This window comes from Rhinolophus sinicus, linkage group LG06 (genome assembly GCF_036562045.2).
Source record: "Rhinolophus sinicus isolate RSC01 linkage group LG06, ASM3656204v1, whole genome shotgun sequence".
In the NCBI taxonomy this organism is placed as follows: domain Eukaryota; kingdom Metazoa; phylum Chordata; class Mammalia; order Chiroptera; family Rhinolophidae; genus Rhinolophus; species Rhinolophus sinicus.
Genome location: NC_133756.1, coordinates 160,712,554 through 160,734,717, shown reverse-complemented (window position 1 = coordinate 160,734,717; position 22,164 = coordinate 160,712,554). Strand labels below are relative to the sequence as shown.

The following is a 22,164-nucleotide window of genomic DNA, read 5'->3' as shown; positions in this document are numbered from 1 at the left end:
TGTCCCCTAGCACAGCGGCACCTGCTGGCTCAGGTCCTACGCCACTCTATCTACCTTCCTTCTCTCAGCACCCCTGGTCCTGCCCTGGCACACCTGTGGCCTCCAGCCCCTCCTTTCACTCAGCAGCTGCCTGGCCCACCCCTGCTCCTGCCCCAGCTCAGTGTGAGGAAGTCAGGTGGATGGATGGGAAGGCCGCCACAAAGCCCTAGACAGAGGCTGGGACAGACACTGACGTTCCCTTTTGTTATTATTTTTTTAATAAATTTAAGAACAGCTCTACCTTCTCTCCTCCCCCCAGAACAACTAAAACCAACTAAAAGGGGGTGTGGCCTGGGGGGCAGAGGGCGCTAGGAGTCATAATCTTCTTCATCCTCTGCGTCAGGTGCGGAGGGAACCGGGGGTGCTGGGGGCAGAGGCAGAGTCGAGGTGAAGGGCATGAAAGGTGTTGGGGGGCTGCAGGGCAGAAAGCAGGAGAGGGAAATCAGGTCACTCTCCAGGACCCATTCCGACCCACTGAGCCCCACTCCGCCCTCCACACAGACAGCATGGAGCCCACCACCCTCTGCACCAAACGGGAGCCAAGCCCAAAGAAGAGAAGGGCCCGAGCAGGTCACAAAGCCCCTGCCCAGGCCCCATCCACTGTAGGGAAAGGACTTTCTGAGAGTACAGTCTCCTGTCTTTAAGCCCTCCTCAGTTCTTCCCTTCCCATCCCCCAAATCTGCCACAAACAACAGAAGCAAGTGACCAGGAAGGCCAGGAAGGCCAAGTCAGCCTTGGGGAGTCTGCTGGCCCCCTCCTGGAGCCACTGAGCTGCTTACCTCTGAAAGTGGGAAGGGGGGTGGCTGGCCTGGGGTGGAGCCTGCGCTGTCTCCTCTTCCCCATCGGTGTCAGTGTCCTCAGACTCATCCTGGGAGCAAGGCAGGGGTCAGAGGTGACAAGAAAGGCATGGGCCCATCACTGAAGACCCTAGACCTCTCAGAGTGGCAGGGACAGGACGCTGACCTCCATCACCCCAATTTAAAAACAAATAAACCAAGGTACAGTGAAGTCACAGGTGAGGATGGGCCCAGGCCTCCAGCCAGCTCGAAGAGGCAGGACAGAGGGCTGGGGCGTCACTCACCTCCTGCTCAGAGTCCGTCCCTGACAGCTTCTTGTCCTTGCCTTTGTTTCCCATCCCACCATTCTTCCGGCTGCTGCTGCCTGGCTTCCGGCCCCTTTGGGAAGGTATAATCCATCTGCTCAGAGGTCTCCCTGCTTCTTCGCCACCCCCCCAGCCACCTCCAACCCCGGTGGCCTTGGCCTTCCACGCCTGGACACTTGGCCCTAACTCCCCACCTGCGGGCACCCTTGTCCCCGTCCATGTGGTTGTCTTCCCCATCCCCCTGCATGTCCGGCACAGATGCCACCAGGTCCTTTAAGAAGTCAAACTGCTGCTCCAGCTCGATGCACTGCTTCCTGAAAGAGGTGAGGCGGGGATGGCATCTGGCAGGGCCCCAGATGTCTGCTCTCTCAGCAAGGGCCAGCAAGGAGCTCTGGATATTAGGAGAATGGAGTCGGGAAAACCTCTACCACCCGACTTCCTCCCTTTGCTGGAACACCCAGCCTTTCCTCTCCAAGTTCGAATTCACCAGTCTCTAAGGCCTTGCTGGTCTCCCAGTAGCCTCCCACCTCCCCAACAGGACACAGGCTCTCTTAAGTGTGTGAACGCCTGGGGCAGGGCCCCACTGGGCTCTTCCAGCTCGCAGCCACTCACAGGTGGGATGTGGTCATGGTCTTGGCGTTTCGGGACTGGGTCACCTGGCAGGCCTTCTTCAACAGCGACTCCAGGAAGAGCTCAAGCGCCCGGGCTCAGAGTCGTCAAGGAGAACGCAGGAGTGGTGTCCCAGCCCACACAAGGCGACCCCCGGCTGCCTCCTTCCCCCACGTCCCTCAACCCGGCCAGCCCCCGACAGGATACAGATGATGACAGGCACAGCCGCCGCCACCTTCCCAATCTCTTCGTCCGTCTGCATGATCTTCTTGATCCGCGCCTGGAGAGGTGGCAGAGAGGTCGGACCTCGTCGCCTCAGTCCCAGAATGGGGTACAGGGGAGAGCGAGAGGGGTATCCCGGGAGAAAGGGGGCGGGGGGCAACAACGCTAGGAGGGCATAGAAGGGGGCGGGGCGTCCGGGTCCCGGAGCACGGCGATGCGCCCGCCCCCCAGCCAGGCCTGGGCCCGAGCCTCCCGGGAGCTGGGCCCTCTCCTGCCGGGCCCGGCCACGTGCTCACCGGCGGGAACCGCGCGTTGTACTTCTTTTTCTTGCTCGGCATCTCCGGGACTCTCTCGCCGCGCCGGGCCCAGCGCCGCCGCCTGCAGCCTCCCGGCCCCGGGGCCTGCTCGCCGCCCGCCCGTCGAGGTTCCCCCGGGTCCTGGTGCCGTCCGCTCCGCCCCCGCCGCTCCCCACGGGGTCCTAGCGCCGCCAGTAGGCAGCCGCTCGCAGGGTCCGAGTGCCCGCCCCTCGGAACCTCCTGGGCTGTGCGCGTCGGTCCGGGACCCGACCGCCACTCCCGCCCGCCCCCAGGCCAGAAGAGCGAACGTTAGCCCCGCCCCCCGCAGGCCCGCCCCTCCTGGGTTCCTTGATGGCCTCGCCCCTGGGGTCAGCCCCGCCCAAGTCCCGCCCCCTCAGTGGCCGGCCCCGCCCCGCGGCGCGGCTGCTCTGGCTCGGGGGCCCCGCCCCGTGCTGCGCTTGTCTATCTATAAAGTTGTTGTTGAGGCGGCGGGGCGCTAAGATGGCGGCGGCGGCGGCGGCCGTGGCGGGGGCGGGGCGCGGCGGCGCGGAGCCCCGGCAGGAGCGCAGCCAGGCGCGGGGCTGGGTCGGTGCCGAACGCAGCGAAGGCCGAAGGTGACGGCGGGGCGGCGGGAGGGGGCAGAGTCGGGCGGGAGCCAAGCTCTTGCGATGGGCGCTAATGGCGGCGGGCGCGGCGGGGCCGAAGGCGGGACCTCCCGCTGGTTCTAACAAGCCGGGGTTCGAGTCCGGGCACCGCCCCATTGGCCTCGGCCTCGTCACTGCCTTCTCTGGTCCTCAGTGTCCTTATTTTTTAAGTGGGCCAGATAACGCCCTCCCGGGAGGCCTTGCCCTGCAGGGCCTGCCTCGGTGCTGAGCGAACGGGGTCTCCTCCGCTTCCCTGCATTAAATGCCAGCGCCCAGGATACCTGCCAGTCACTGGCAGGGCCAGGAGGTGTAGCTGGGCCAGTTGCACCCACACTTGAATTTACAATTAGGCCCTGTCGCTCACTATAGGTGTGACCTTGGGTGAATCCCCTCTCTCTGAGCTTGTTTCTTGTCTGTAAGTCAGGAAGAATAGAAATAACATTAGCCATAACACTTAGTCGTGCTTGTTCCACCGCAGGCATTTAATTGTCAACAGCGCATTGAGCCAGGAACAGTTGTTATCCATTGTTAAGATGAGGCAACTGAGGCACGAGGACTTTAAATCTTGACCAAGGCCACACAGTTTAGTCTAATGCTTGGCACCCGCTAGGGCCCAGCAAGCTGCAAATCTGTCACGAACTTTGTTTCTCTCACAGCAGGATGGAGTCAGGTGAGGAGCTGGAGGAGGAGGACTCTCCAGGTGGCCGTGAGGATGGCTTCACTGCTGAGCACCTGGCTGCAGAGGCCATGGCAGCTGACATGGACCCCTGGTTGGTGTTTGATGCCCGCACCACACCTGCCTCTGAGCTAGATGCCTGGTTGGCCAAGTACCCGCCATCCCAAGTTACTCGCTACGGGGACCCTAGCTCACCCAACTCTGAGCCCGTGGGCTGGATTGCAGCATATGGGCAGGGCTACATCCCCAACTCGGGTGATGTGCAGGGCCTGCAGACAGCCTGGGAAGCCCTGCAGACCAGCGGGCGGCCCGTCACGCCAGGTACCCTGCGCCAGCTGGCCATCACCCACCACGTGCTCTCGGGAAAGTGGCTGATGCACCTGGCACCTGGCTTCAAGCTGGACCATGCCTGGGCTGGCATTGCTCGGGCTGTGGTCGAGGGCCGGCTTCAGGTGGCCAAGGTGAGCCCGCGGGCCAGGGAGGGTGGGCGCCAGGTCATCTGTGTTTATACAGACGACTTCACGGACCGCTTGGGTGTGCTGGAGGCAGATGCAGCCATCCGTGCAGCAGGCATTAAGTGCCTGCTCACCTACAAGCCTGATGTCTACACCTACCTGGGCATCTACCGGGCCAACCGCTGGCATCTCTGCCCCACTCTCTATGAGAGCCGTTTCCAGCTGGGGGGCAGTGCTCGTGGCTCCCGTGTGCTGGACCGTGCCAACAATGTGGAACTGACCTAGTGGGGCCAAGTTGGGGAGACCACCCTCTGTGCCCCCTGCTAGGGATGGATGCTCCCGTCTTTCTCCTCCTCCTCGTCCCAAGGAGGCCACGTCCCACAGCTCTAAGACTAGGTCACTCGGGAACTGCCTGCATCTTCGATCCCCTTGAACTTCTGCCCTCTGTTCAGGGCTGACTCAAGTCCCCACCTGCTGGAGGTTCTGGCTCTCTGAGGGCCGGACCCTCAGCCTCTCTCTTCGATGCTGCTCCCCTCTGCCATCCAGGACCATAGGCTGGGTACAGACACCTGGGAGAGAGCCTTCGTTGGCCACCCTTATCCCTGGCTGTACCTCCCCCTCCTGCATTTTCCTCTTCCTCACAAAAGAGAAAACTTAGTGCTTCCAGTCCCTCTCCTTGGAGCCTTCACAGCCCGGGGGGCAGAGGCCCTGCAGGCCTGAGCATGCCTTTTTTTTTGGGGGGAGGGTGGGGGGTGCCACTTAGCCCCTGGCAGAAAGAGGGGATGCCAGGGCCATGAACATGGTGTCTGCTCCTTCCTGCCACCTCACAGCCTGCACTACCTTCTTCCCTTCACTATCTTGCCATGTGCCTGCTCCTGGCATTTCAATAAAACCCAGCTTGGGTCTGTGTGTTGAGTGTTTTTTAAAATACTGTGTTGGTGGTTACCTGCTTTGGTTGCTGGAAAGAGGCAGGGCCAGGAGAGACTGCCTCTCCTCCCTGACTGGGCCCTTGAGAGCCTCTGCGAATCCTGCACTGCTTTGCCTTCATCCCAAGAATCAGAATCAGCTTCTCAGTGATTTCCCATAAATCCAGGGGCTTGGCCCAGCAAAGTCCAAGGGGCCACTACTAACCTACAGAGTGTATTTGTGCTTATAGGAGAAAGGTGTCCTCTTGGTCCTGGCAGTTCTATGTCAAAGCACATGCATGGTCTGGTGAGTGAGCAGAAGATGGGCTGGATTTCAGTAACGTAGGGTGGACATGCTTGTGCAGCGAACAATCGGCACAACCATAAGGAACCGTGGAATCCCAGCTGGCTGTACTCACCTCTCCACCGCCCTGGCCATCACAGGGCCCACTGGACAGTTTGCAAAGCACTCCCGTATGCATTACTTAACTCTCACAACCTGTTGAGAAGGACACATTGGCCCCATTCTGTGCTCAAGGAAACGGGGCCGAGAGGGGAAGGGAGTTCCCTCAGCGTCATGCAGTGAGCTGAGCAGAGCTAGGACTTACCCTGGTCCCTGCCTCCTCAGGCAGAGTGTGGGCGCTAGCCTCACCTGCAGTGAGCTCTTCACAACCCACCCACATGATCTCTCTGGGCCACCCCCCTCAACTTAAGCTGCTGGAGCCTCCATCAGAGCCTGACTCTGCATCCTCCCAACCCCATGCCTGGTTTTGGGCCAGGGTGTCTGGCAGGAAGCCCCTTGGGATGCTGCTCGTGCCGTGCCGGAGCTGACTCAGCCTCAAGTGGCCTCACCAAATTGGAATTTGGAGCAGGGGAGCGGAGATGCCACTAGGCTGACTGGGTGGAAGTGGGTGAGTCATGAGATGCTCGCTCAGCCCCCACCCCAAGCTTCCCCAGGGCTCAGTCCCCCCTCAGCCCAGCCCTGGGAAGTCCCCAGAGCTGGGTGGTCTCCAAGTTGGAGCCTGGTGCTCTGCCTCCCGCAACTGTCAGTGCTTTGCAGTTGGCCAGAACTGGCCAAGGCTTGGGGAGATCCTGGCCAGGCCCTCAGGGGTCCCACAAAGATGCTCAGGTGGTGTCAACACCACCTGGTTCTCCTTCCATAACTGGGCATTTCACACACTCACCCCTTCTCCAGCCTCATGGCCCTGCTTTAGTCGGTTCTCCACTCTCTTGCGAAGCACTACAATTTGCCTCCTCTGCCCCGTTCCCCTCCCACTTCTCCCTCTTCTCCCCACAGCCAGCTCTCCCGCAGAGCTGCCTGTGTCCCTCCTACTCAAAGCCCTTCTGTGGCTCCCACAGCCTGCAATACACAGTCCACTCTCCTGAGCCGGCCATGACCAACTGCCCTAGCTTCCCTCAGGCACCCATTTCTGCCCATGCTCACCCCACTGGAGCTAACTGGCACTTCTCCCCCCCCCCCCCCCCCCCCCCCCCGGCACACAGCCCTGAGCATCAGGCTGTTCCTACTGCTTAAACACCTCATGCAGCAAGGAAGGTTACTTATGTGATCACTTGATTACATCTATCTCTCGTGGGCCCATAAGCCACATACCCAGACTCTGGGCTCAGGGAAAGCAGGAACAATGTCTGAATCTCAGCCCTCTTCCCAGAGCCTAGCACAGTACTTGGCTAGAGTAATCTCTCCATAAATTATTAAACGAATGAAAGCGTGAACAGCTCAAATCCAGCCCCTGCCATTCCTTCCGGCCCCTTCTCCATTCCCTGCTTCACCCTTGTTTCAGAATCAAGAGCCGCCTGTGGTTTTCTTGCACACAGTCTGGCCTTTCTCACTTTTGTGCCTTTGCTTATGCTGTCCTCTGCTTGGCGTACGTGACACTTGCCTGCTTCCCTGGCTGACTCACGTCTCAGACCCACCATCCACTGGCTCATTTTCTTGGAGGTTTCTCCTCCCCCACCATGTGCACCCCAGGCTCCCATAGCACCCACCCACCTGTGGCTCTCATCTGAGTGTCTGGGCCCCTCAAGGACAGTGGCTGCGCTTTATCCCTCAGCATCCAGCATAGGACCTTGGCCTAGCACAAGGGCCAAATCAACATTATTGAATAAATGAGGGATTGATTAAAAGTTACTCTCTGTTATGCATCACATGAGCCAGGCACTGTGCTAAGTGTTCATGTGTGTTACCTCCTCTAAGCCTCACTTGGCTCTATTATTGTTGCCATTTTGCAGAAGAGAAAACTGAGGACCAGAGAGGTTCAGTAATTAGTTCAAGGTTATAAAGCCATAAGTGGCAGAGCCAAGATTTGAATCCAGGTCATCCAACTCCAGAGCACCTGATGTATTGTTGCGTCCCCACTATAAGAAAGTGCTGTTGGGGTGCAGGGGCTGAAAAGATAAACAAGAGCCAGCAAGGACCCAGCTGAAATCCAGAGTCTGGCAGAGACAATCCCCATTCTCTGGCCAAACCCTCTGGAGTCTGCAAAGTACACAGGTTGGGTCCTCAGAACCACCTGGGAGAGAGACTGGGCCAAGACTAAGATTTCCATTTTACTGGTAGAGAAACTGAGTCCCAGAGAATACACTGACTAAGCCTACTTGGAAAGGAAGGCTCTTACAGGCTTATCATGGGATTGCTCCCCTGCCAGGACCGGGGCTCCCCAAGACCCACCCCCTCAGCCAGCCAGGGCACTCTGCCTTATTTGGCTGACCCCTTCCTACACGGGAGTAAGGAAGTGGCCCAGTCCAGGGTGAACTAGGCTGGGACAATTTGGACAAGCCCCTGTATTCTGCTCCCTTTTATAAAACCATGGGAAGGATGGCTGAGGCCAGGGAAAGGAGATACATTCATCGCATTGTGAACCCCCGTGCCCCAGAGAGGAGGCTCCCAAAGGGGCAGGCCAGAAAATGGGGGTCATCTCTGCCTGATTCTGGATTCCAGCTGTGGCTAGGTGCTGAATTGGGGAGGACAGGAAACAGCTGAGTCAGGAGAAAGCTTCAGCCAGAGCTTTGGCTAGGTTTTGGGGATTTTCCCAGCAGGGCAACTGCGCCCCACTGCCGCCTGCTGGGAGGGGCCCTGGCAGGGATGAGACTTGGGTCACACAGCTGATTCATCGGAGAAGGGAAACTCCCCACTTTTCTGACATGCATTCCCCAGGACATTGAGGGGTAACTTGAGGGCACCCAGCCCAGAAACCCACCACCCCCATCTTTCCTTGATGACTGGCCTCCCAGCAGGGCACGAAAACCCCCTCCAGGCTGGACAGAGGGACAGAGTCGGGCAGGGTGGCTGGGCATAGGGGGCAGCTTTCTGGGGCATAACACCAGAGACTGGAACCAGAGTGACAGCTAGACAAAGAGCACCTCCTTCTCACCCACTTTTTAGATGAAAAAACTGAGGCTCAGTAAGAACAAACACATACACAGACCTCCTCTGCACCAGGCTCTACGCTAAGCAGTTTGTTCTCACTTTGGTCCTCACAGCCCTCATGTTACTGAGAAGGAAACTGCAGCAGAAAGAGGTTAAGGAATTTAGCCATGGTCAAGGCTAGAAACTCTCCGGTAGCCTCCACATCTCCCAAGAGCACTTGTAAACACCTCTGCAGCAGGCAGCTCTGTCCCTGGTCCCTGAGCAGCTCTGGCCCCTGGGAACCTTAGAAAACAGGCTTGTCGTTCTCTGGACCCTGGCTCCTCCCGGGCTAAAGGGGGAGAGCTGGTTCCTACAGGGAAAAAAAAAAGAATCAGCTGAACCCGCAGAGGCCAGGAGAGGGCAGCGAAGCATTCCCGCCAAAATTTTCCTCTCTAGGGCTTTGACTCCTTTCCAAACCCCAATCCTTTTCTCCCGAGTCAGAGCCTCCCTTTCCTGTCTGCCAACCCCCCTCCCCGCCACCACACACACTCAGGCATGCTCAACCAGGAGCACATGTGCACACTGAGAGCTCAGCCTCCAGGCCCCAGAGCCTGGCTGATCCTGTTTCCTCTGCCCTGGGCCAGGGTGTTGGAGGGGAGGGGAGAGTTGTGGCTCCATGGGGCATGGCTAAGGGCCCCACAGAGGCAAGCTGTGCCCTATCTGGATCCCATTCACAGGCTTCATGACTCACCCCCTCGCCCCCCATGATTCAGTTTACACGGGTGCCAGGAGGTACTCCCAGCGAGGGTGGGGCAGTTTACTGGCCCAGGCCAGGCCCGCCAGCCTTTCATCCTAGGATGAGAGTTTCATCCACCTCCTGGTCCTGAGCAGGAGCTAGGGCCGTGGAGCCCGGGGGTGGGGGAAAGCCTCAGGTCTGGGAGATTAGGGAGAGTCCAAGAACTGGGTGACAGGCCCCAACTGCCCTGGGCCCAGGCCTTCAGGGAATAGGAGCTGCTCCAAGAAACTTCCGGACCAGGCTGAGCAGGCAGAGCCTTCCTGGGCACCGACAGCAGAGACCTTGCTGCCCTCCATTCAGAGGAAAGGGTCTACATGGCACAAAACATAACATCAAGAAAATTCTCATTAACATTTATTAATTTCTTTTTTTTTTTTTAAGATTTTATTGGGGAAGGGGAACAGGACTTTATTGGGGAACAGTGTGTACTTCCAGGACTTTTTTCCAAGTCAAGCTGTTGTCCTTTCAATCTTAGTTGTGGAGGGTGCTGTTCAGCTTCAACTTGTTGTCCTTTCAGTCTTAGTTGTGGAGGGCACAGCTCAGCTCCAGGTCCAGTTGCCATTGTTAGTTGCAGAGGGCTCAGCCCACCATCCCTTGTGGGAATCAAACTGGCAACCTTGTGGTTGAGAGGACACGCTCCAACCAACTGAGCCACCTAGAAGCTCAGCGGCAGCTCAGCTCAAGGTGCTGTGTTCAATTTTAGTTGCAGGGGGCACAGCCCACTATCCCTTGCGGGACTCGAGGAATTGAACCGGCAACCTTGTGGTTGAGCATCCACTGGCCCATGCGGAAATTGAACCAGCAGCCTTGCCTTTGGTGTTAGGAGCACAGAGCTCCAGCCGCCTGAGCCACCTGGCCGGCCCCAACATTTATTAATTTCTTACTATACCAGTCCTGCACTGAGCACCATCCATGTTTTATCTCATTTACTCCAACAATCATGAAAATCAGGCACAAACATTATCATATCGGTTTTTACAAATAAGGAAACTGAGGCATAGAGAAGTTAAAAGAATGGCCCAGGTCTCATAGCTAGGAAGTGACTCAACCCCAGGCCATCTAACTCCAGACTTCATGCTGTTATCCCCTACTGGGTCCAGAGCTGTGCTGATAGGAGCAAGGATGAAGGGCCCAAGACCTGACCTGCCCCTCCCTCAGTGGATCTCCACTGAAACTTCTGGTTTGAAGGATCACCATATGTAAACTACTAATCTGTGAGAAGGGGAAACTGAGGCTCCCAGAAGGGAAGGGACTGATGTGAGATTGCATAACAAATCAGAGGTGGGCCAGGGCTGGGACAATATCTGTGATGCCCTCCCAGCTGCCTGGGCTGGAGAGGTGGCCAGGGAGGGGAGGAAATTCCAGGGAAGGAGTGGGGAGACGGTAACCCAACTCCTTTCCCTCTGCAGCCTCAGCGTCCTCATCTGCTTCATGGGGACAAGATGGCCATCAGAGCAGTGTGACATGAGGCTCAAAGGACAGCAGATGGACACTTGTGGGTGCTCAGATGGCATCTGGAGAATGGGAAGGGTGATAACCAGGCCATGGAGGCAGCAGCCCAGGCCCCCTCTCACTCTCCTCTTCCTCAGCCCAAGCCATCAAACTCAACTTCGTGTTGTTATCCCAAGCTATGCTGGTAGGCTAAATGCAAAACCTCCCCAAAAGGCAAAATCTTTAAAAATTATTCTAAGCAGGTTTAAAAAAAAAAAAAAAGTCATATCCTGCATAGTGCATAGGATTGTATTGCATAAAGGATTTAATCTAGATTAGGGATTTATGGAAGGCCTCCCGAGGAAGTGGTGGGGAAAGTGAAATCTGCAGGATGAGAGAGTTAGCTGGGTTAGGAGATGAGGGAGGGCATCCTGGGCAAAGGAAACAGCCTGTGCAAAACTGAGAAGCTCAGTCCAGCAGACAGCCTGCAGCTAGGAGAGTAACTGGAGGCTGAGAAGGGAGGAGCCTGGGCAGGCAGCCCAGGTCTGGAAGGATCTGGAATGCCATGTTAAGGATTCTGGCTGATTCAAGAGACAGACTAATGAGGCGTTGAGAAGCTCAGGTTTTGGCCACTGACTGCTTAAGTTCAAATCCTGGCTCCACCATGTCCTCATTGTGTGGAGCAAGTTGCTTAATTTCTCTGTGCCTACATTCCCTAATCTGTAAAATGGGTGTAATAGTGTCATCTATTTCTACAGGGCTGTCGTGAGAATTAATAAATTGCTTTGAAACAGATCTGGTTCATAAGAGCTCAATGAATGTGAGCCACTAGTGTTACCCTCTTGGCCTTCTAAGCACCCCCCAACCAACATGCAACCTAAAAGAAAACAGGGTGTATCAAGCATACCCACCCCACCCCTTCCCAGGCTACAGGGCCTCCTGTGTAGCAATGCAAAGGGTGCCACAGCTTGAAAGGGTCCAAGCCTCAGGGTGAAATGGTCAGAATTTTGAAAAGATTCCTCTGTGAACATTGTCAGGATTTTAAAAATCCCTCAGGCTGCTGGGTGGGCAATGGAAGAAAGTGAGCTGAGCTGGAGGCCTTGGAGAGTGTCCAGAAGGAAAAGGATGGGGCCTGGACTAAGGAGAAAAAAATGTTTGTTGAAGTGAGTTGAAATGTCACCTCCAGATGTGGGGCGACTGAAACTCTTATGCACTGCTGAGGGGATGTGAAACGGTCCAACTACTTTGGAGAACTGTTGCAGAGAATCAAAGCTGAATGTGTACCCTAGTACCCAACAATTCCACCCTTGGGCACATATCCAAGAAAACAGCAGCCTTATTCCCAATAGCCCCACACTGGAAGAGTCCCCAATATCACCATCAGGGGCATGGAAGGAGTGATTGTGGAATATTCGTGCAGTGAAATGCTACACAGTAATAGGAGAGACCAAGCTACTACTTTATCCAACTATACAGACGAATCCCTCACACAGGTTGAGGAAAAGAAGCCAGACCCAAGAGAGTGCACGCGGTATGGTTCCATTTCTACGAAGTTTGAGAAGGGGCAAAACTAATCTATGATAATAGAAGCCAGAATAGTGGTTACTTATGTGGGGAGGAAGTACAAGGAGCTTCTGAGCTGTTGGAAATGTATCTTTTTTCAAATAAATTTTTATTTTTATTTGTTTATTTATTTATTTTTAAGGAGGGCATTGCTCACGGTGGCCCATGCATGGATATAATCGGCAATCTCGGTCATCAGCACCACGCTCTAACCAACTGAGCTAACCAGCCACCCCCAGAAATGTCCTATATCTTGATCAGGGCAGTAGCTACATAGGTTTACATACATGTAAAAAGTCATTAAGCTGAACGTGTTTGATGAATGCACTTTATGTATGTTAAACTTCAATTTAGTCAGCAAACTAAGTATAAGAACCAAAATCATAAAACTATTAGAAGAAAACATGGGGGTAAATGTTCATATATCTGATAAGGGTTTGGCAGCCAGAATATGTAAAGAACTCATAAAATTCAACAACCACAACAAAAGCAAGCAACCCAATTAAAAATGGACAAAGAGCTTGAATAGACATTTGTTCAAAAAATATATACAAATGCCCAACAAGCACATGAAAAGATGTTCATTGATCATTACGGAACATGATTGTTTTTTAAGGACGTGCAGATCAAACACAACAAGATACCACTTTACATCCTTCAGAATGTCTTTCATTTTATAAAATGGAAAATAAGTGTTGGCAAGGATGAGGAGAAATTGAAATCCTCATACATTGCTGATGGGAATGTAAAATGGTGCAGCCACTTTAGAAAACAGTCTGCCGGTCATTACAAGGTTAAACAGAGTTTGCATATGACCCAGAAATTTCACTCTTAGGTATAGACCCAAGATAAATGGAAACACACGTCCAGACAAACAACACTTGTACACATGTCCATGGAGCATTATTCATAATGGCCAACAAGTAGCTACAACTCAATGCCTATCACCTTAAAAATAAATAAACAAATTGTGGTATACCCATGCAATAGAATATTATTCTGCCATAAAAGGAAAAACGTACTGATACATGCTACAACATGGATGAGCCTGGAAAACACTATGCTAAGTGAAAAAAGCCACATGCAATAGGTCACATATTGTAGGATCCCATTTATATGAAATGTCCAGAATAGGCAAATCCATAGACAGAAAGCAGATTAGAGGTTACCAGGGGATGGGGGAGGGTGGAATTGGGAGGGATTACTTAATGGGTATGGGATGTTTTTCTGGGATGATAAAAAAAGTTTTGAAACTAAAGAGAAGTGGTGGTTGCACAACACTGTGAGTGCACTAAAGTCCACTGAAGTGTACACTTTAAAATGGTTAATTGTATGTTATGTGAATCTCACCTCAATTTTAAAAATAAACTTCAATTTAAAAAATGAATGGAAACTGAAAAACATAAACATCACCTCCAAAGCCCTGGGGGCATTGATGGAACCTACTGGGTGCAAAGCACATTCCTCCATTACCTCCTTTCTCCTCACTGCAGCCCCAAGAAGTGGGGATTCTCAGGGGCTCAGAAAAGGAAAGTGACTGAGCCAGGCTCACACAGCTGCCAAGAGACAGTGTCTGGGTCTCTCAGACCTCACAGCCCCCAGACTCCTCTAATCACTGGGGCCCCCTGGGATTCTCGCTTGGCCTCCCTGGGTGGGGGCTGGTGAGGTCAGGGGCCAGGAACGTTTCTGCAGCCACCAGGCAGGCGTTAGTGACTGAGGAGCTTGGAATGTGCTGCCTCTGAAAGGAACTCCTTGTGGCTCCACCGACGGTTAGAGCAGGAAGGGACTTTCAGGATCATGTAATCACACACACACACACACACACACACACACACACACACACACACACACTTGAGACCTGAGCCTGGCTCAGCCACTGCCCCAGGCTGCGTGGGGAGCAGACTGGGTGGTGTTTCTGAAGCAGGCAGATGGATGCAGTCCAGGCTGACCTGATTCAGACCCTGCATGTGCCCTGACCTGGCCCCCTGTGTCACCCTGACCTGTCCAGCTTGGACTCAGCCAAGGAGTCCAGATATCAGTTAATGAGCGTGTGTATGCACTCACACGCTGCACGAGGACTTTAGAGTGTGATCAGAGCCCCAAGGTCTCCCAACCTTGGCGCTTTTTATTAACACGTGTATTTAGTTTTGTTATTTGTCAGGTTCTTACTATGCTGTGCTTACACATATGTGTTATTTCTATTCTCCAGCAACCCTGAGATGTAGTTATTATTATGTCTCCATTTTACAGATGAGCAAACAGAGGCATTGAGAGATTGTGTGCCTCACCTGGGTCATACAGCTGGTGAGCAGCAGAATTCAAACTCAGAGCCCAGAGTTGTCTGATTCCAGCATGTGTGTTCTTTTCCATGGGTCACACTGCCTCAAAAAATCTCTCTGTCTCTGTCTCTGTCTGTCACACACACACACACACACACACACACACACACACACACTTCTACACTGCTCATTCTGGTAAATTGCAATTGGTTTCTTTTCTTTTTAGAAAAAGATAAGCATTGAGTAGAACAAGAGCAAGGAGGAGGCACAAGCCTGGTAACCACCTTCTGAGCGCCCAGCAATTTCCAGCTTACAAAGCACTTTCACATTTGTGATCTCATTTGATCCCACAGCAGCCCCATGAGGTCAGCAAGAGGCTCAATTATTCCCACAGGGACTGGGACTCAGAGGGTAAGTGACCAACCACCTATGGTCACAGAGACAGAAAATGGTAGCTCTGGGACTAGAAGCCCAGGGCCAAGCTAGCCTTCTGGCTCTAAGTCCTGTGTGTAGCCACAGATCCCTGGCCTCTGTCCCCAAAACAGCACCCCAGGACTCTACCTCCCTGAAGTTTTCTTTCCCTGAAGACAAAACTTGAGCTGATCAAATGGAGGTACCAGTAGAAAGCCAGAGAGCCCAGCTCTCTTTCTGTAGCTGTGTGACACTGGCAGTTCCTTCCTCCCTCTGGGCTTCAGTTTCCTCATCTGTAGAATGGGAGGAAGCAGAGAAACTTTGGGGTGGTCTCAGCACTGACATTCTGCATGTGTGAAAAGGCATCTATGAGGGCTTTGAAAGATCTTGCCTGAGCCTGGGCTTGGAGCTCTCACAGCCCTAATTTGGCAAAATGCTTCAGCCACCCGTTTAGTGATCTTAGGCACTTAATTTCAACATCTCTCAGCCTCAGTTTCCCCATCTGCGAAATGGGAGTGATGATGGTACCTACCTCCCAGGGTTGTTGGCCTTTGGTTGTTGATATTTGACCTTGGCCTCAGTTACATAGACCTTTGACATAATCTCCAAACAACACTGATGACCACACAGCCCCAGAAGAGCACGAACAGTATTTAAAGAAGATGACATTTTTCAGGCCGCAGGACTGAAAGGCTCTAACTGCTTAGAGAGGCTGTGAATTAAAAACTTGTTATAGCTCCTGAAACTATCCTGTGAGTAGCACAATTATATTGCCTCCTATTTGTGGGTAGTTCAAAGCATTAACTTGTTCACTGCACGCATTTAAAATATACCACCACTTTTGTAACCCCGGTTTGTCATTTATTCACTTTTTGATATACTTGAACCTTAAAACAATGCCAGTAGAAGTGCCCCCACGCCACAACAGGAAGTGTTGGATGGTAGTAGTATTGTTCCTGGCATGAAATAAGCATCCACTTAATAATAACAACAATAATAGTAACAGTAGTAAGAATTATAGTAATATCAATCACATTCATAATCCCCTTCAGTTTCCAGACCCTTTTCACATTCTTCATTCCAACTCCCATGAGCAACAAGGTATCTATGTATTTCTTCCCATTTTACGGATGTAGAAACCGAGGCCCTACCAGGAGGTGATAGGGCTCCGGCGCAGGCTCGCAGTCTGCGCCTGGTGGCTGGGCGGGACGGGGCGGGTCCCTGGTTGCTCGCAGGTGCGTAAATCTGCGGGGGAATCCTCGGCTCCGCCAGGGAGCGGCGAGGAAATTGCACCATGTATGGGCAGCTACGTCAGAGGGGGCGGAACCGCCGCTGACGCTGGAGGACGCCAAATCCTCCCTTTCCCGCCCCCCAAAAAAAGGCTGCTACGGGACCGTAGGAGGCGTCGAAAAGTTCGGGGCGGAGTGGCAAAAGTCGGTGCGCCTGGAGAGGCGGAGCCCTGAGGTGACCCGCACCGCTGCGCAATGCCCCCACCCCCGTCGAAGTGGTTCAGCCCGAGAACTTTTCATTCATAAAAAGAAAAGACTCGGCGAGGAGCGAGTGAGTCAGAAGCCAAGCCGCCGACGCGGACCCCACAGTGCAGCCAGCCCAGGGCATGTTCCGAGACTTCGGGGAACCCGGACCGGGCTCCGGGGCCGGCGGTGCGTACGGCGGCCCGGCGCAGCCCCCTGCCACAGGCCAGCATCAGGTGAGGGGGACCCGATGCCTGGGACGCTGAGGTCCTCTGCCCCACGCTCCGGACTGGGACAGGGAGCAGGAGTAGGGACCGGCCCTGGGGGCCGTGGTCGTGGGTCCTGCCCACTCTCCGTGGTCCGTGGGCACTTTCCCTCACAGCCCCACGGAACGCGCGCGGCGGGGTACAAAGATCTGCACATGTCCCCTCTCTTGCCCCCTTTACCTTAGCTACCTGTCCCTCCGTCTCTGTTAACTTCTTTCTTTCCTCTTCTCCGCCGCTAATTTCTTTGTCACCTGCGTTAGAAGGGGACCCCGGACACCTGCGTTAGTCCTAGCCCTGACAGGGTCACAGGGTCTGATTCATCTCGGACTAAATTCCCGGGAATGGGATCGGAGTCCGAGCTGCGACTGAGATGTCCCCACACAGGAGGGAGGCGGGATCCATCAGCCGGCTAGCCTTGACAGACTGGGAATCCTCCGCACTCTCTGTGACCGTTTGTGTGTCTGCCCGTTTGTCTGTCCCTCTCTACCCCGTCGCCAAGTCCCTATCCCCTTCTCGCCGCAAAGCAGTCTGGTGGGCTCCGGGACACTGGTTCTTGACCTCTTCCTTTACAGGTTGGGGCCAGTGGAGACCGCGAGGTGCCGAGACGTGCCAGGGGTCATGTGGCGGGTAACGCCCCCATCCCCGACTCTCGGCACCGAACGGCGCCCGCTGCGGGTTGGGGGGACCCGGGAGACAGCAGGTGCCCATTTCCTGTCGAGGGGCGGCGAGCACGTGTCGCTAGGGGAGGGAAGGAGCGGCGTCCGTTCCGCCGAGTCACGGCGGCCGAGTCACGGTGGGTGACTCACCCGGGGCGCCCCTCCCTTCCTGGTCCGGAGCGGCGGGGGCCCGGACAACCTCGGGAGCGCGAGATGCCGCCGGCGGTGCCTCAAGCCCGGAACTGGGGTCACTGGGCCACTGGGACTTTAGTGTTGGGCCGGGGACACCGCTGTACGGACTTGCCTGGGCTTGAGATGGCGCTTCCCGGACGACGGGGCGCCCACACCCAGAACCCAGCCCCAGGGCTTGACCTCAGTTCCCCTCCGGAACACTGAGCCCCCATCTCAACCCATTCCTCACATTTCTGACTGAAAGAGATAGATCTTTCTGACTGAAAGATACCTGGAGCGCAGACCGTACAGCCAGGCATGCTGGGCGGTTTTCACCGCATTTACCGTATTTCACAGAATCTAAGACCCTATTCTTTTAAAACCCGTCATTATTTTGTACCACTAAATTTCTTTAAAAGTTGCCAATTAAACTATGCTTTCAGATCAACTAAAGGGTACTTCTTAGCATCAATGAAATGCCATAATCCTCACCTATGACAATATTAAAACCGAGGAAACTGAGGCACATTGAGGTTAAATAACTTGCTCAGAGTCACAGCCAGTAACCGACTGAGCTAAGATTAGAACTGGGACAGCCTGAACCCAGAGCAGTGTCTCTTGCCCCCCACAACCCCTGGTACCTGCCACTTACCAGGCTCTGTCACACACATTATCTCACCTGATTCTCACAGCCACCCTCAGAGTTAGGAACTGTAATTATCCTCTTTGTGCAAATGGGACTCAGGCAGGCTGCAGGAGTGGGTAAGAGCCTGGCTGCCTGGGCCCAAACCCCACTTCCCACTTACCGGCTGGTGTCTATGGACAACTGTTTTCCTGTCTGAAAATGAAGATACTGTTGTGCAAAGTATATGAGTCAGTATTTGCAAAGTGGTTGGGACAGTGCCTGGAATTCACACTTTATAAGTATTAGCTCTGATGGGAAAATGGAAGTAGAAAGAGGTTATATGACCTGCCTAAAGTCACACAGCTCACGAGTGGGAATTTGTCAGTTAGTCTCTCTGACTGCCAAGCTGTGCCCTTTCTGGTCTCTCAGGGGCTGTCTTGAGGGTGGACAGAAGTGTGGCTTCTGTGTACTGGAAGCCCCTCAATCCACACAGACCTCACCCCTGGCCTTCCATTTCTTATCCCTCAGAAGTTCCACTTGGTGCCAAGCATCAACGCTGTGAGTGGCAGCCAGGAGCTGCAGTGGATGGTTCAGCCTCACTTCCTGGGACCCAGCAACTACCCCAGGCCTCTGGCCTATCCCCAATACAGTTACCCACAGCCCCGGCCAGGAGTCATCCGGGCCCTGGGGCCACCTCCAGGGGTGCGTCGCCGGCCCAGTGAACAGGTAAGGAACAGAGGCTTTGCACTGGTTTTGATGCTAAGGTGCACAGGACAAGCTCTTACCCAAAGGGAGAATACAGACTTCGAAAGGGGGAGCAGGTAGCACCACTGGTGATTATTGGCCAAGGAGGAAAATACAAGGAATCCCTGGGGAGACCCAGAGGGCAAAGAGGTCACTTCTGGATCAGGGAAAACCTTCTGGATCAGGGAGGTATAGTAGCAAAGAAGGATGGGTATGATTTGCATAGATAGAGTTGACATTCCAGGTAGACGGGATGGCAAGAGCAAAAATGGAGATGGAGGTGAAGACATGTAAGGTGTACATGTGGAAAGGTGCCTGGACAGTAGTGGGTATCTACCTGTTGATATGTATGACGAGGGTGGACTTATGCTGCCTATGTAGCTTGGGAGAGAACAGAAAGGAGAGGGTTGCCTTTAGCTACTTTTTAGGCCTGTTTCCCTTTCATTTAAAACCTCACAAAAACCGTCTGGGGAATGCACTCTGGTTTTCCCCACATTACAGCAAAGGAAATGAAGGTACAGAGAGGTAAAGTCACTTGCCCAAGATCGCACAAGGAGTGAGGAATGAGACAGGTCTATCCAATTCTATAGTTAGATCCTAACCACCAAGCCAGTCTCACCCAGAACTAAGAGAAGGCTTGAAGCAGAGTAAGCTGGGAATTCTTGCCTCCCCAACCAGGGTTCCTGCCTGCACACTGCTAATAAAGTCCTTAACAAAGTACTTAAGAGAGAGTCTTTAAAGGAGTGGCACCTCTTTCCTCTTCCTGGAGCATTTGATATATGAGACTGTAGTGGGTGAGATTTACACGTTAAAGTGATTGCTCTGACAGCAGGGTAGAGGATGGGGGAAGGAGGCTGGGATCCTGGGAAAGATGCACAGTCAGCCGCGGGAGGCTTTCCCAGAAACAGAATGGCTGGCCTTTGTGACCAGCTGGAAAGGGACTGTGGTGTGAAACCCAGAGGCAGGCTCTTGGGTTTTCTTCCTTCAGGGTGACCTTTGATTCTGGGTGCTCATAGACTGAGGCTGTGAGCTGTGAGTGGGGTCCTTTCGGGGGAGGTGCTCTCCATCAACTGGCTTCTTGCTTCATGTTGAATAGAGTGGATTTTAATTTCTGCTCTAGGGCCACAAACAAGTTATTCATCCTCCCTGGGCTTCAGTTCCTTATATGGAAAGTTGTGTTAAGAATGAATCTACCTAAAGTGCTTAGCTGGCACACAGTAGATTCCCAATAAATAACTACTTAGTAGCACTCATTAGCCTCTCCTAGTGCTTACAGCCCTTGGAAAAGAGACTTGGTTATCAAGAGACTGAAAAGAATAGGGGTCCTTCGAAAAACAGTGGCGGTCCCAGCAGCTCCAAGGAGAAAAGGCCACTTCTAGCTGGGGAATGAGAGAAGGCTGCTTCCCGGAGGCGGAGGTATCTTAATTGAGTCCTGGGAGATGAGGTGTCTTAAGGTTTGTGGAGGTATGGGGGAGGGCATTCCAAGAGGGGCATCGCAGAACACAAAAGCTGGGTTCAAGAAGGAAATTTGACTAATGAAAGTTTACTAAAGCGTGTGTGCGGGGAACCGGTCAGGGTGCGATACTTAAAACGCAGGGTGAGGGCACCCCCCCCGCGCTGCCATGCCTTCCACCAGGGTCCTACCACTGGGTCACCGCACCAAGCAAGTGCCTGACAGCCAGTGGCCCAGGATCCACCTCATTGCTCCCTCAACCCCCCAGATCAGCCCAGAGGAGGAGGAGCGCCGTCGAGTGAGGCGCGAGCGGAACAAGCTGGCCGCGGCCAAGTGCAGGAACCGGAGGAAGGAACTGACCGACTTCCTGCAGGCGGTGAGCATCGGCCGGTGCAGAGGGTGTCCAGGCCCCGGTCCACCGAACCTCCGAGGGGCCCCGGCTCCCGTGAGCCCGTGGGGCCCCAGTATATGAAGTCCTCTCCCCCAGCTCCCTGTCGGAGGGAGTCCTTCAGGGAAAAGGACGAGGAAAAAGGGATTAAAAATTAGTTCCAGCATGCCTTACTCGGAGCAGAGCAGAGCTGAAGCCTCAGCTGACAATCTCCTAAGACTCCCCCAGCCCGACTGGAGTCTTGCCCCTTTTCTCCCAAGGGCTCATGGGAGTTGTAGTTCAGACTTGTAGACTCCACTCATCGTACCCCATCCCCGCAATTACTACCACCGCGGAAGGCGACGCGGTATTCGGCGCTCATCTTCTTGACTCCTCTCTTACCCTCTTCCTGCAGGAGACCGACAAACTGGAAGACGAGAAATCAGGGCTGCAGCGAGAGATTGAGGAGCTGCAGAAGCAGAAGGAGCGGCTGGAGCTGGTGCTCGAAGCCCACCGCCCCATCTGCAAAATCCCGGGAGGGACCAAGGAGAGGGACACTGGCGGCACAGGCGGCACCAGCAGCCCACCAGCCCCTTCAGGCCCTGTGCCTTGTATCTCCCTGTCCCCAGGGCCTGTTCTTGAACCCGAAGCATTGCACACCCCCACGCTCATGACCACACCCTCCCTGACTCCGTTCACCCCCAGTCTGGTCTTCACCTACCCCAGCACCCCTGAACCCTGTGCCTCAGCCCATCGCAGGAGTAGCAGCAGCAGTGGGGATCCGTCCTCTGACCCCCTCGGCTCCCCCACCCTCCTGGCCTTATGAGGCACCTCAGCTCCCCTCCCTGCGGGTGTTACACTAGCCAACATCTCCCCATCCTTTGGTCCAGCTGGCCTGGGCCATATCCTATGCCCAACCCCAGCAGGTTCTTCTCCATCCCTCCAGATGAGGCTGAGCATAGTTTGCTTCCTGGGTGAGCCAGCTTGGGGCTACCAAAGCTGCCCAGTTTCTTTAGAGCTGGCCTCTCTAGCACAGTTTGCACTAAATCAAAGAAAAAAGATTTCCCATTTGTGCAAGAGGACTCCTGGCAGCCCCAAAGGGATTTGTAGATCCTTAGAGGTCCTCTGGAGCCCTAACCCCCTCCAGCCCACCCCTATAGTCTTCATCACCCTCTTCCTGTGATCCACGCAACCCTACCCCTTGACAAGTGATATGCTACCAGCCTAGAACACTAACTCACCCTGCCCCACTGCCAGCAGCACAAGGTGATTGAACCAGGGCATTTTGTCGGCTCCTCTTGAATGGCACAGCTCAAGAGGGTGCCAGAGGCTTCTGTGATGAGCTGACCTGCAGCCCCCAGCTCTGAGAAGACTTTAGCTCCAGAGATTCCAGGGAATCCAAGCCTCCACCGCAAGGGCAGCTGCTATTTATTTTCCTAAAGAGAGTATTTTTATACAAACCTGCCAAAATGGAATAAAAGGCTTGAAGCTCTGGCCTGGTTTCATTGGAACCCAGAGGCTAAAGGGAGAACATTTGGAGCCAGAAGCCCTAGGCTCAGTCCTCAGCTCCACCGACTCACTGCATCAAGGTGGACAAGTTATTTGATATTTCTGG

General features: G+C 54.2%; 3 protein-coding genes across 6 annotated transcripts; 2 read left to right on the top strand and 1 right to left on the bottom strand.

Annotated features, from left to right (window-relative positions):
* Window positions 1-234: 234 nt before the first annotated feature.
* On the bottom strand, window positions 235-2,561 carry DRAP1 (DR1 associated protein 1). 2 transcript variants are annotated; one of them, XM_074336715.1, is made up of 7 exons: window positions 2,269-2,561; window positions 1,958-2,030; window positions 1,754-1,847; window positions 1,336-1,455; window positions 1,121-1,235; window positions 819-907; window positions 235-453 (listed from the first exon to the last, which is right to left on the bottom strand). In XM_074336715.1, exons 1-7 carry the CDS (start codon window positions 2,308-2,310, stop codon window positions 348-350), a joined length of 639 nt encoding a protein of 212 aa, XP_074192816.1. In that variant the 5' UTR covers window positions 2,311-2,561; the 3' UTR covers window positions 235-347. The 2 variants fall into 2 exon arrangements, with proteins under 2 accessions (XP_074192816.1, XP_019593373.1); XM_019737814.2 differs by having other exon boundaries at window positions 1,121-1,214; window positions 2,269-2,446.
* A 164-nt stretch (window positions 2,562-2,725) lies between these two features.
* LG06H11orf68 (linkage group 06 C11orf68 homolog) lies at window positions 2,726-4,952 on the top strand. 2 transcript variants are annotated; one of them, XM_074336714.1, is made up of 2 exons: window positions 2,726-2,882; window positions 3,572-4,952. In XM_074336714.1, the coding sequence occupies exons 1-2, from the start codon at window positions 2,770-2,772 to the stop codon at window positions 4,326-4,328; spliced, it is 870 nt and encodes a 289-aa protein (XP_074192815.1). In that variant the 5' UTR covers window positions 2,726-2,769; the 3' UTR covers window positions 4,329-4,952. The 2 variants fall into 2 exon arrangements, with proteins under 2 accessions (XP_074192815.1, XP_074192814.1); XM_074336713.1 differs by having other exon boundaries at window positions 2,729-2,882; window positions 3,569-4,952.
* An 11,255-nt stretch (window positions 4,953-16,207) lies between these two features.
* On the top strand, window positions 16,208-22,136 carry FOSL1 (FOS like 1, AP-1 transcription factor subunit). 2 transcript variants are annotated; one of them, XM_019737817.2, is made up of 4 exons: window positions 16,208-16,503; window positions 18,514-18,711; window positions 20,451-20,558; window positions 20,965-22,136. In XM_019737817.2, the coding sequence occupies exons 1-4, from the start codon at window positions 16,411-16,413 to the stop codon at window positions 21,373-21,375; spliced, it is 810 nt and encodes a 269-aa protein (XP_019593376.2). In that variant the 5' UTR covers window positions 16,208-16,410; the 3' UTR covers window positions 21,376-22,136. The 2 variants fall into 2 exon arrangements, with proteins under 2 accessions (XP_019593376.2, XP_074192813.1); XM_074336712.1 differs by lacking the exon at window positions 20,965-22,136 and having other exon boundaries at window positions 20,456-20,871.
* The last annotated feature ends 28 nt before the right edge of the window (window positions 22,137-22,164 follow it).

Bases quoted from the DNA above. Each gene is read 5' to 3' on its own strand.
- DRAP1 (XM_074336715.1), bottom strand. From the start codon at position 2,310: ATGCCGAGCAAGAAAAAGAAGTACAACGCGCGGTTCCCGCCG. The intron at 2,031-2,268 runs GTGAGCACGTGG...CCACCTCTCCAG, and splicing joins ACAACGCGCGGTTCCCGCCG to GCGCGGATCAAGAAGATCAT. The intron at 1,456-1,753 runs GTGAGTGGCTGC...CACCTCTTTCAG, and splicing joins ACCATGACCACATCCCACCT to GAAGCAGTGCATCGAGCTGG.
- LG06H11orf68 (XM_074336713.1), top strand. From the start codon at position 2,770: ATGGCGGCGGCGGCGGCGGCCGTGGCGGGGGCGGGGCGCGGCGGCGCG. The intron at 2,883-3,568 runs GTGACGGCGGGG...TTTCTCTCACAG, and splicing joins GAACGCAGCGAAGGCCGAAG to CAGGATGGAGTCAGGTGAGG.
- FOSL1 (XM_019737817.2), top strand. From the start codon at position 16,411: ATGTTCCGAGACTTCGGGGAACCCGGACCGGGCTCCGGGGCCGGCGGT. The intron at 16,504-18,513 runs GTGAGGGGGACC...CTTATCCCTCAG, and splicing joins CTGCCACAGGCCAGCATCAG to AAGTTCCACTTGGTGCCAAG. The intron at 20,559-20,964 runs GTGAGCATCGGC...CTCTTCCTGCAG, and splicing joins TGACCGACTTCCTGCAGGCG to GAGACCGACAAACTGGAAGA.